Source organism: Somniosus microcephalus, chromosome 34 (assembly GCF_052327205.1).
Source record: "Somniosus microcephalus isolate GS21.2 chromosome 34, FLI_Smic_1.0, whole genome shotgun sequence".
Classification (NCBI taxonomy): Eukaryota; Metazoa; Chordata; class Chondrichthyes; order Squaliformes; family Somniosidae; genus Somniosus; species Somniosus microcephalus.
The window spans coordinates 17,866,773-17,879,748 of record NC_141020.1 but is presented as its reverse complement, the minus strand read 5'-3'; the positions used below and the strand labels follow the sequence as shown (position 1 = coordinate 17,879,748).

Below are 12,976 nucleotides of genomic sequence, written 5' to 3'. Positions count from 1 at the left end.
ACTGTAAAAAATGAACAAGACGGCCTACATTCGCTCATTTCCCCATATACCTGATACACCCTGCTGAGAGATACTTTGGAATTCCGCATAGAAGACCGCTTTCTCCAACATTCCCAGCAGGATGACCCCGCCAATCCAGTACTGAATCCGGAGCAAATCCTTCCAATAACAGGCCAACAGGAGAAGCCAGAAAACACTGTAGAGTACATAGACGATGCACATCACCATGTAAAACTGCAGAAAGAAAGACAGCGAGTGAGGCTGCATGACTCCATATGCCATTGCAAGATGAACTTAAAGGCCAAGGGCAGTTAACAACAGCGGCATCGGCATCAATACTTCACCCCTCTACTGTTATACATTGAAACTATAGCACAGAAACAGGCCGGTCGGTCCAATTGGTCTATGCCAGTGTTAATGCTCCACACAAGCCTCCTCCTACCTTACTTCATCTCACCCCATCAACATAGCCTTCTATTCCTTTCCCTTTCATGTGCTTCCCCTTAAATGCATTTATGTTATTCGCATCAACTACCCCACGGAGGTAGCAAGTGCCACAAGTAAAGAAGTTTTTCCTGAATTCCCTATTGGATCTGTTCGTGACTATCGTATATTTGTGGCTGCTAGTTTTGGTGTGTCAGCCTCCTCCAGTTGGTAGAATGCTTGCATCAGTAAAAAGAGTTAATCAGTCATTTCATTGCTGCTTGTGGGATCTGGTTGGATGGAAAACAGCTGCCTGTATGGCCAGGTAACTTCACATATAGTTACCTTCTTTTGACACAAGGCACTTTTACCAACACAAGCGTGTCAGTCTCTCAGCTGAAAATGCTCTTGCCAGACACAGCTCTGGTGGATGCTTTCAGTTCAACTGGCAAGAACTTCATCAAGCATCGGTTTAGTAGCTCGTACCACACAAAAAAAATAATTAGAGGGAACATTGCGGCTCCGTCCCCGGACCCACAACCTTCTGATTCGGTTCTTAAGTTTTGTGCAGTGGCTTGAAACCTTTTGAGCCAGAGGTGAGTGTGCTGGCAACTGAGCCAAGCTGATAGTCTCAAAATAAGGGGTTGGCCATTTAGGACTGAGATGAGGAGAAATTTCTTCAGAGGGTGGTGAATCTTTGGAATTCGCTACCCCAGAGGGCTGCGGAGGCTCAGTCATTGAGTATATTCAAGACAGAGATCGATAAATTTTTGGATATTAAGGGAATCAAGGGATATGGTGATAGGGCCGGTGAATGGAGTTGAGGCAGAAGATCAGCCATGATCTCATTGAATGGCGGAGCAGGCTCGAAGGGCCAAATGGCCTACTCCTGGGACTAGGGACAGGGTCACTGGCAAGGCTTGGAAGCTAAGCAGAGCCAGGCCTGGTTAGTACCTGGAGGGGTGACCATCAGGGAAGACCAGGTGCAGAAGGTCACGGAAGGAGCCCCGGGAGGGGCGGCTGGTGAGCAGGCCCGGGCATTGGGCTGAAGATTGTCGGACAGGAGGAATGGTGGAAAATGGAATGGCGGCGCGCACAGACGCAGCGGCTTTGCTTCTCCCAGGATGGTGCTATTTACGTTTAATGTTAATGTTATTTGTACTGGACTCATGGGAGCTTGCAAGATCACATTTCGTTGTTCATGTACTTGTGCATTGTACAATGACAATAAAGTTGAATTATTATTATTATTAAATGGCCTACTCCTGCTCCTATTTCTTATGGTCTTATACTTTATTGGCAACTGGTTAGATGCAGAGTGCAGAAGGGAGTTAGTCTGCAAGATGGGAGCTTTGAAAGCTCGTGATGAGTTGCTGTATGTAAAGTTTTCAACCGTAACAAACGCAGTTGCCATTTCTTTAGCATTTGATTGTGAATTAGTAGGACCTCGAAACACAATCTGAACACAGGGTGATCATCACTCTTGCAGCCTGGTTTTGGGGGCGCTCCCTCAAGAATGGTGAAAATTGAAAACCTGGTAAAAAAAATAAGTGTCGGCTTCCACAGCTGAACTTACATTAAAAAAAACCCTGTATGCAATGCGAATCAAAGCCTGCCTGTTCATTCGCAAATGTGTAGCAGGCCAGTTTTGTGAATGTGTTTTTTCATTAAATGCCTAGTTCAGTTTTGAGGAGCGAGGAACGGCACCTCATCTTTCGATTCGGCACTTTACAGCCTTCCGGACTCGACACGGAGTTCAACAATTTCAGACCATAACCTCGGCCTCCATTTTTTCCGACGACAGTTGTTGATGATTTTGTTATTCCCATTTACACCTCTTCTAGACCCATCTTTTGTTTCTTTACTTGTCCAATTACCACCTCCTTTTGCCTCGCACCTTCATCCCTTTTGTCATTTAATCTCTCCTGCCTTCCACCCTATCACAGACCTTCCCCTTTGTTCTTTCCTCCCCTCCCCCCTTTCCCTGCCCCTGCACTTGCTTAAAACCTGTTGTATCTCTTAACTTTTTCCAGTTCTGATTAAACTTCTGATGAAAGATCAGCGACCTGAAACGTTAACACTGTTTCTCTCTCCACAGATGCGGCCTGACCTGCCGAGTGTTTCCAGCATTTTCTGTTTTTATAAGAGGATTCTCCGCCTATTTCAACTAGCCCACAGCTGTAACTAGATGGGAGACACGCTTTAAAAGAATCAGATTGATTAGTAAATCGCTACTCAGACGATCAGTCCGATACTTACGATCATTAGTGGCCATTCTGTGGCAGAAATGTATCCATAGGGTCCCAACATTTCCACTTCTACTACAGAGAGAGAGACAGAGCACAGGATGGCAATCAATACAGAAAGTCGGAAGTGTGCAACAGGCCTAGTTAACATGCACAAGTTACAATGAGGGCGCCTTTCATCAGTTGGAGACTGGCTCCGGGGAGTTTTATGCAAAAATTGTTGCACTAGGCAGCAATCACACGGCGTTGGAGTAACTATGTCAACACATGGGATTTGTAACCGGACGTCACGCCAGGTCACTTGCCCCAATTATGCTACTTTCTTACAACACTTGAGCAGAATAAAAGTTGACATTACAGCCAATGCTTGTTTTTTTTGGGTGCGCGGCCCCTTTAAATTTCTGAGCTCGTGCGGCTTTTCCGTTCAAAAGCCGGTGAGCCGGCAGCGCGGGACCTCCAGACAGCCGCGCAATTGATTACAGCAGCATGGTGTACTCGGTGTACCGGCGCCAGTTATCTCACACAAAGACAGGCCTCCACATGACCAAAGAGCAACTTGAAATGCAGGCCATCGACGGGTTAATCTCATCATTTCAGATTTTGTACTGCTCTCCCATGTCAGTGTTGGATGGGGCAGACACACGGCCGACACTTCAAGCAGGTCAGTGCCTCCGAAAAGGTTAATCGCGACAGGTATTGTCTGCCTTGCTCAACCCCACCCAAATATAGTAACTCACAATGCCTGTCAATACAACCACACACACAGACACGGACTCAAAAAGGAGAAACATAGAAAAATAGGAGCAGGAGTAGGCCATTTGGCCCTTCGAGCCTGCTCCAATATGATCATGGCTGATCCTCTATCTCAATACCATATTCCCGCTCTCTCCCCATACCCCTCGATGCCTTTTGTGTCTAGAAATCTATCTGTCTCCTTCTTAAATATATTCAGTGATTCGGCCTCCACAGCCTTCTGTGGTAGAGAATTCCACAGGTTCACCACCCCAAGTGAAGAAATTTCTCCTCATCTCAGTCCTGATGTCCTACCCCATAAACATAAGAATTAGGAGGAGTAGGCCATACTGCCCCTTGAGGCTGCTCCGCCATGCAATAAGATCATGGCTGATCTTCTACCTCAATTCCACTTTCCTGCCCAATCTCTGTATTCCTCGATTCCCCATGAGTCCAAAAATCTATCTTAGTCTTGAATATACTCAATGACTGAGCATCCACAGCCCTTTGGTGTAGAGAATTCCAGAGATTCACAACCCTCAGTCAAGGAATTCCTCCTCATCTCAGTCTTAAATGGCTGATCCCTTAACCTGAGACTGTGCCCCCTAGTTCTAGACTCTCCAGCCAGGGGAAAACAGCATCTCAGCATCTACCCTGTCAATCCCCCTCAGAATCAAGACCAGTGATCGTGCTCCAATCGGCTTTCTCCAGTTCTCAGCCCTACAAAGCCACAAATTCCAGGGTTTATATGCAGATTCTGCTTCTCGGCTGCAAGAGGCATCACGTTACCACCTGCAGAGGTTGGGGGCCGGTACAGAAATGATATAAAATGATTTCCTCCGACCAGGCCAGGTCTATTGTAGCCCCCTTTGGGCTTGGCTGAAATCAGGGTGTGGTTCATTATTTTACTGCTGTACCGAGAACCTACAATGTAGATTCCAATTTCTGTTTTCAAGGGGGGCAGTCTTTGGCTCCATCTCTTTGACCTCAATGATGAAAAGGTATGGTGCGTCCTCCCAGGTCTGTGCCACCGAGCCCTGCAAAACACGTCAACGGGAAACAACTTAACACACAGGTCGACCGGCAGTCAGTGGGGCAGTCGTTTTTTAAATAAAATTCTAATTTACCTAGTTACAGGAAACTCTTTTATCCGGCACCGACGGGACCGGCGCGGTGCCGGTTTATCAAAAAGTCCGGATTACAGAGAGGTATAGTAAAAGGTACGAGAGCCCCGTACACAGCAACAGATCCAGGCTTCCCTGTTGCTTAACAGGTGCAGGAACCCTGGCCACAAGATCCAGGCGTCCCTGTTGCTTAGCAACAGGTGCAGGAACCCTGGTTACACAGCCACAGATCCAGGAACGGCCACTAATATGAAGTAAAACTTACCTGAACCTACTCCTGAATTTTGCCGGTTAACAGAGGTTTCCGGTTATTTAGGTGCCGGTAAATCGAGAGTTTCCTGTAGTATGTTCAGTAAGTCAATCAACATTGACAACAAAGGGATCCTGGGCTTTTTAAATAGGGGCAGTGAAGGTAAAAGCCGGGAAGTTATGCTAAGCCTATATAAAACACTAGTTCTGCCCCAGCTGGAGTATTGTGTCCAATTCTGGGCACCACACTTTAGGAAGGCTTTGGAGAAGAGATTTATTAGAATTGTTCAAGGGATGAGGGATTACAGTTACTTGGATAGACTGGCGATTGGCAAAAGAACCAGAGGAGACCACGAGGAAAACATTTTTTTTACGCAACGAGTGCTTAGGATCTGGAATGCACTGCCTGAAAGGGTGGAGGATACAGATTCAATAGTAGCCTGCAAAAGGGAATTGGATAAATGCAGGGATATGGGGAAAGAGCGGGGGAGTGGGACTGACTGGATTACTCTTCGAAAGAGCCGGTGCAGACTCGATGGGCCGAATGGCCTCCTTCTGTGCTGTACTTTTCTAGGATTCTATGAAAATCGTGGAATCCTCTTCACTCAAGGCAAAAGTCAAAATGAGTCACTGTTGCCATGAGCCAGAACAGCACGTTACAGAATAATAGTATTAAGACAATAAATTGGTCCTGTTTTTTTTGGGGAGGGGGGGCGAGCATACTTCCATCAAATCTGTAGATGCGAGTACGTGGTAACAATGCAATTTATGCCCTCCATGTTAAAATTAGAACTCTTTTTTAGGGTCCCATTCTGGGTGGGAATGAGTGCATGCCCAAGTCTCTAACATCAAGTGAGATGGCAGAAGGTGATGCGCAAGAGCAGCCGAGGCGACCCATTCAACATCCCCTCCAAACAGAAGAATTGCCTTTCCTTCATTCACTCCAGAGATATCACAGCAGGACTGGGAACTGTCCACCTCATGATCTGCGGACACATATCTACCTGTTCAGTGTCGTGGCACAGCATGGTACAAACTGCACTTTATATTAAAAGTGTTTTTTTGTGTATTTGGTGCTCATCGAGTTGAGATATATTGGTGATTTCAGGCATCAACACTGATTACTCCCCAGCCAGGTATAGCACTTTATATACACATTAAAGCTCCATCTCCTGTCTCAATCACATGCCTCAGCTCTAACATTAGAAGAATATTTCAGGTTGCCAGCATCCGCAGTATTTTGCTATTTGTATCAGGAGAATTTACCCTCTTCCACTAGAATGGTTATGTTCTAGTTCCCACGCCAGCCTCAGAGTGAGATTGCTATATTGAGTGCAACCTTGTGCCTTGGAATCGTAGCCACTGAAAAGTGGACTGGAGACTATGTAATAACCATATAGCTACTAGAGGAGGTGTCCATTCCACCAGTCTGGGCTGGATTGCTAAAGGTGACACAGCACGTTGATGTCATGTACTAGAAGCTGGCTCGTGGCATAGCTGCGGCTGTGCGCCGCAGAAGGGTTCGACGTAATATACAACCCGGACTCGGCTGCGATGCCCCTGTAGGCAAATTGCCTGCTGACAAGTCAGGCTTAAAAGAACTGGGGTGAAGTACTGGCTGGTGACCCGCACCCACGGAGGCATACCCCAGCAGGGAGCCTGTAAGGAAGCGGTTAATTCTTAACGTTTAGCATTCACCCGTTAAGCAAGTTTCTGTTAGAAGGACAGGTTAAATTGAAAGGAATTCCAGTCAGAGAGCTTCAGCTGATAACTAGTTGCTGCACAGACACAGAACAGGCAGGGACAGTCTTTGCTGAGAAGCATTCAGCAGAGGCAACAAACTGTCTCGAGCTTTGAAAAGGCACCTGTCATAGATCTGGAAAATGAGGGAGTGTGAATCAAGTGATTCTTGTTAAAAACTGAAGTCCAGCTAATTGAAACATGCGGATTCCCACGTAGCCAGAGTGAAAGAAAGTGCTACAAAGAAGGGTGTTGCAATAGAGACTGCAGAATTCGACAAGGCTTGCACAGCAGATCCCTCCAGCTCGAAATCTGTGACGCGGTGAAATCTCCGCTACCTTCTACCGTAATTGTGACCCTAAGTGTATGTGTAATTATTACAGGAAACTTTGTGCTATCCGGCACCGACGGGACCGAGCTGCTGCCGTTGCCTCAAAACTGCCGGACACTCCAGAGTTAATGTTGAAAGATACGGAGATTATCTGACAACAAACACTGTTGCTTAGCAACAGCTTCTAAACACTCGGGTGTGGCTGCAAGCGTCTGTAGCTGAAGTTGTTGCTATAGCTACAGACCTTGCAGTGCTTGACTGTTCAAAAAAAGCAAAGAAAAGAAACGAAAAGAATAAAAAACGGCTCCTGATTTTTGCCGGTGGCTCCAGCTTGCCGGATGGTTCGCCTCCGGATAACTCAAAGTTTCCTGTATTAGTAATAGTTATCATTGGAGATGTGTAATTGTTAGTAATAATAATCATTGTAATTGTGTAGGTTAGTAATAATCATTGCAATTGTTAGTAATAATATCACTGTAGGTTTAATTGCTATGAAAACCAATAAATGCTGTTGAGCCCTATTATCTTGCGGAATTACATAAATTTGGAAGAACATCCGTTCTGGTCTACCAGAAAAACATGTAATTTATTTCCCTACTTTATAATTTGTTTTTGAATTTTTTCCCATCTTTATTGTACCACTTATGAATTCGAAAATATGCGCACATGCACAGGCACACAGGTCTTGAGGTTTTTCACAGGCTAATCATTATCTCATGGCTTTTATATTCTACACTTGGAGATAAAATTTAGAATTCCATCAACTTTTTTTTTTTTTTACAGCTTTATCAACTTGAGATGCTGCCTTGAATGTCCTGTGAACCTGTATCCTCAAATCTCTGTTCTTTCACAATACTGAGCCTACTTCCATTCAGAGTATAATTACTGCTGTTACTTTTACCAAAATGCATTCATCTTACACTGGCATTAAACTCCATCTGCCACTATCTTCAGTTGGTGGGTGGGATAAACCTTGAAATAATGCTCCTTGACTAGCCTGCCAAATAATATGCAGTGAACACTGGTACTTGGCTTCTCTTCCAGTTGTGTCCAACATCTTGCAGTTTAACACACATGCATCAAAGGTTGAACTGGTTGCATCTATATCATCAAATTTATTAAAGTTAGTTTCAGCCAATGAAAACTTTTTTTCACATGTTCTTGTCTCCAAAGTGGAAAGAAGCTACAAGATAAGAAAGTTTTTTTGGGATAGTGTAAACTTAGGAAAGAAGAAACTTGGTTTATCTGGTGCCTTCTATTACATTTAATGTCCCAAAGTGCTTCACATACAATGAATTACTTTGAAGTGCAATCACGATTATGTAGGTGAATGACAGCCACAGCTTAAGTGTAAGAGTAAAGTTTAAAACATAAAACATAAATATGACTAATAAAGTTATTCCTGATGTTTTGAGAAGTTACACTAAAATAGTGTTTTCAGTACCAAACTTGCTGGCTCAGACAAAAATGTCCCAGTCTAAAGGTAAATGTTAGTTTTTGGGGGGAAATTTATTGCCAGCCATGGCTCAGTTGGTAGCACTCTCCTCTTGAGTCAGAGGTTGTGGGTTCAAGTCCCACTCCAGAGACTTGAGCACAAAAAATCTAGGCTGGCGCTCCAGTGCAGTGCTGAGGGAGCGCTGCACTGTTGGAGGTGCTGGCTTTCGGATGAGACGTTAAACCGAGGCCCCTTTCGGGTGGACATAAAAAATCCCATAGTACTATTTCAAAGAGGAGCCAGGGGAGTTATCCCTGGTGTCCTGGCCAATGTTTAAAAAAGGGCAGCACGGTGGCATAGTGGTTAGCACTGTTGCCTCACAGCGCCAGGGACCCGGGTTCAAATCCGGCCTCGGGTGACTGTCTGTGTGGAGTTTGCACATTCTCCCCGTGTTTGCGTGGGTTTCCTCCGGGTGCTCCGGTTTCCTCCCACAGTCCAAAGATGTGCGGGTTAGGTTGATTGGCCATGATAAATTGACCCTTAGTGTTAGGGGGATTAAATACGTGGGGTTACGGGGATCGGGTGGGATATGTGTCGGTGCAGGCTCGATGGGCCGAAATGGCCTCCATCTGCATTGTGGGGTTTCTGTGATTCTGTGAACTCAACATCTTGAGAACAGAAAGGAAGAAAAACTGGCAAAAAGTAACATTTAAAAAGTGTCAAAATTTAACTGAATCCCAATCGTTTACCCTCCCGTAAGGCCAGAGGTATACAAGGTGAGGGGATAATTAAAGAAAAGTAGATCAATATTTGCAGCAAAAGGTATAGGCTATGGGGAGAGTGTGGAGCACTGGGACTAGTTTTAGATTGCTCCAGCACAGGCACCATCGGCCTCCTTCCGTGTTGCAAACGTTTACTGCTCGATCACAGCTAACAAGTTAGTCACCTTGTCTGGGCTGTCAGGCACAGAACCTAGCAGGCACGATGCATTTATGAGCCGTTCTGGGCATCACACCTTAGGAAGGATATACTGGCCTTGGAGGGAGTGCAGCGTAGGTTTACCAGAATGATACCTGGACTTTAAGGGTTAAGTTACGAGGAGAGGTTACACAAACTAGGGTTGTAATCCCTAGAATTTAGAAGGTTAAGGGGTGATCTGATCGAAGTTTTCAGGATATTAAGGGGGGTAGATAGAGAGGAACTATTTCCGCTGGTTGGGGAGTCTAGGACTAGGGGGCAAAGTCTAAAAATTAGAGCCAGACCTTTCAGGAGTGAAATTAGGAAACACTTCTACACAATGGGTGGTAGAAGTTTGGAACTCTCTTCCGCAAACGGCAATTGATGCGAGATCAATTGTTGGTTTTAAATCTGAGATTGATAGCTTTTTGTTGACCAAAGGTATTAAGGGATATGGGCCAAAGGCAGGTATATGGAGTTAGGTCGCAGATCAGCCATGATCTCATTGAATGGCGGAACAGGCTCAAGGGGCTAAATGGCCGCCTCCTGTTCCTATTTAAGGGGAAGCTAGATAAACACGAGGGAGAAAGCAAGAGAGGTAGGGTTAGCTGAAGGTGGGGTGGAATGAGGCTCGTGTGGAGCAAAGGCATGGAACAGTTGAGCCGATTGGCCTATTTCTGTGCTATACTTTCTATATAAATCGATGTACATATATATCGCACTGACCCTAGCGAAGGAAGGGGAGAAGAGAGTGAAAAAGGTTGGGTGGGAAAAATAGGCATGTCACCTCAAGTCATGAGGGAGGGCAACCTGAAATGGCTAAAGAAAAGGGAGGAAGTGGAAAACAAACTTACCGGGTGCTTGCCTACTTCTGTGGCGTTATTCTTCTTTTCCTGTTCATTCTTTGGTTGCTTGTCATCTTTCTGGAAGAAAATACAAAGCTCGTTGCTTTTTGGAAACTCTGTGCCTTCCATTTCGAAGAGGGATTTTCAGTGCAACTCACAGGCCTCTCCTCCCAACCCTTATGGACTCTAATGGAAAAATGGCAGTGGTAGACATGTCAAGTCTTGGGCCACTCATTATAAAGATATGGGAGGAAAAATTCAGTTGTTTGCGCCTCCCATTAGCGCCTTAAGAGGGCGCTAATGGGGTGCAAAGCAACTGGCGCCCGGGCGCGGCGATGTTTGCGCCGCTCATGAAATTAACTAGACATTTTGCAGCAGCGCTAAACACTACCGCCACGATCTCCTGCGCCGGCAGATCGTGACGACAGTCGAGTGTGCAACGCCCCAGATATTGAGTGGCGTCCCCTGCCTTACCGCCTGCTGCTAGCAACGACAGGTTGAGGGGAGCGTTATGCTGTCAGAAAGGGACTAGGGGAGTGCTATTTAAAGGCGACCGCTTCCTGCCTTTTTTTGTCGGTGACATTTTTGCACCACGCATTCTGAGAGAGAGAGAGAGAGACTTCTGGAGAGATTCAACGCTGTGTGAAGGAGTTTTGAGTACTGAGCAGCACTTTGCAGGTTTATTTTGATTTGCCCTTCCTTGCTTCGCCAGCGCTCTGAGGTAGCGCCTCGCTCCTCGGCCTTTGTGCCTTAAGACAGGTGTGAAGCGCCTGATTCAGCGCTCCAATCACCTCCAGGGGCGATAAAAGCCAAGTTTGCTGTCGGAGGCGATAATTAGTGCCAGGCGCTAAACTTTGCGCCCAGCCGATAATGGCGTCCCAAACGGGGCGATACTGAATTTCCCCCCCCATGGTCTTACATTTTCACAGGAGGACCCACTCGGTGGTGTCGTGGTTATGGCAGTGGACCAGCAACTCAGAGACAAGTTCAAAATTAATTTACTAATTTGATAAATTGCAGGTTTTGCATCAAAATAGATACATTGTGTTCCTTTTCCATTTTGGACTGGGAAACAGAGGATGGTGGAGGAAAAAACCCCACAAAAGCTACTGCTCGACTCTTGCCCCAGGATGGGAACCAGCCCGGTCTGGCCCACATGCGAGTCTAGTCCCACACTACGTGGTTTAATGCCGCTAAAGTGGCCCAACAAGCCATTCAGTTATTCAGGGCAATAAATGAGGCCTTGCCAATGTCGCACATCCCAGGAACAAATTCAAATGAAACATAGAGAAATAGGAGCAGGAGTCGGCCATTCGGCCCTTCGAGCCTGCTCCGCCATTCAATATGATCATGGCTGATCCTCTATCTCAATACCATATTCCTGCTCTCTCCCCATACCCCTTGATGCCTTTTGTGTCTAGAAATCTAGCTATCTCCTTCTTAAATATATTCAGTGACGTGGTCGCCACAGCCTTCTGTGGTAGAGAATTCCACAGGTTCACCACCCTCTGAGTGAAGAAATTTCTCCTCATCTCAGTCCTAAATGTCCTACCCCGTATCCGGAGACTGTGACCCCTTGTTCTAGACCCCCCCCAGCCAGGGGAAACATCCTCCTTGCATCCAGTCTGTCTAGCCCTGTCAGAATTTTATACATTTCAATGAGATCCCTTCTCATTCTTCTAAACGCTAGTGAATACAGGCCTAGTCGACCCAACCTCTCCTCATACGACAGTCCTGCCATCCCAGGAATCAGTCTGGTGAACCTTCGCTGCACTCCTTCTATGGCAAGTATATCCTTTCTTAGGTAAGGAGACCAAAACTGCACACAGTACTCCAGGTGTGGTCTCACCAAGGCCCTGTATAACTGCAGTAAGACATCCTTGCTCCTGTACACTAACACTTACTACTTGTTTGCCTTCTTGCGTTTGAGTTGCTGCAACTTTATCCTTTGGCTGATCCAATTCTTCCTGGGGGGAAAAAAAATGGATGCATCAATTTAAATTTTTTTTTTTTTTAATATAAAAAGAGTATTGAGAAACCCAAGTGAAGGCCAAAGGCCTATAGTACAGGACACCAAAGGGGAAGAGTGTAGGAGAGAAAATGAACTACATTGAGCAGAAATTAGGTGATGGAAGATTGGATTTTAAAAAGCCTGAAGACTGCAGGGAGGAGGAAAGCCTGGGGGAGGACCCAATAGTTCTCAGGACCCGAGTAGGAGACACTGAAGAGTCTCAATTCCAACATATACAGCACAGAAACAGGCCATTGGGCACAACCAGTCCATGCCGGCGTTTATACTCAAGGCTCCTCCCATCCTTCATCTAAGCCTATCAGCATAACCCTCTATACCGATAGCAAAATACTGCAGATGCTGGAAATCCGAAATAACAAAATGCTGGAAAAACTCAGCAGGCCAGGCAACATCCGTGGAGAGAAATTAGAGTCGACGTTTCGGGTCGAAACCCTTTTTCAAACTGGAAAGGAAATGAAATAGATCGAAGGCAGGGCTGCGAGAGAACAAAAGAAGTAAAGAGACATTAAGAGGTATTCAAAACCAGGCGAGATGGTGATAGGACAGTGGAGACAAAAGACAGCTCAGATTAGGTGTGAAGTGTACTGGCAGGATGGGAGACAGCTGCCGTGTGGGAGAGAGAAAAAAAAGGGGGGGGGGGGGAAACCCAAAACAAAGGGATGGAAAAAAAATAAGTAAAAATGTAATAGGGGCCAAGGTTATGATCTGAAATTGTTGAACTCGATATTGAGTCCTCTATACCCTTCACCCTCATATGCTTATCTAGCCTCCCCTTAAATGCATCGATACTATTCGCTTCAACCACTCCCTGTGGTAGCGAGTTCCACATTCTCACCACTCTCTGGGTAAAGAAGTTTCTTCT

At 45.8% G+C, this 12,976-nt stretch overlaps 1 protein-coding gene across 2 annotated transcripts in view; it reads right to left on the bottom strand.

Annotated features, from left to right (window-relative positions):
- The window catches only part of LOC147096841 (Golgi-pH regulating cation channel-like), a 71,393-nt gene that overhangs the window by 32,368 nt on the left and 26,049 nt on the right, over positions 1–12,976 (bottom strand). For both annotated transcript variants that reach the window (XM_085973523.1, XM_085973522.1), the window contains exons 7-11: positions 11,987–12,049; positions 10,092–10,160; positions 4,330–4,438; positions 2,683–2,744; positions 51–234 (exon numbers count right to left, since the gene is read on the bottom strand). In XM_085973523.1, coding sequence (XP_085829649.1) covers positions 51–234; positions 2,683–2,744; positions 4,330–4,438; positions 10,092–10,160; positions 11,987–12,049 — 487 coding nt within the window. The remainder of the gene's footprint in view (positions 1–50; positions 235–2,682; positions 2,745–4,329; positions 4,439–10,091; positions 10,161–11,986; positions 12,050–12,976) is intronic.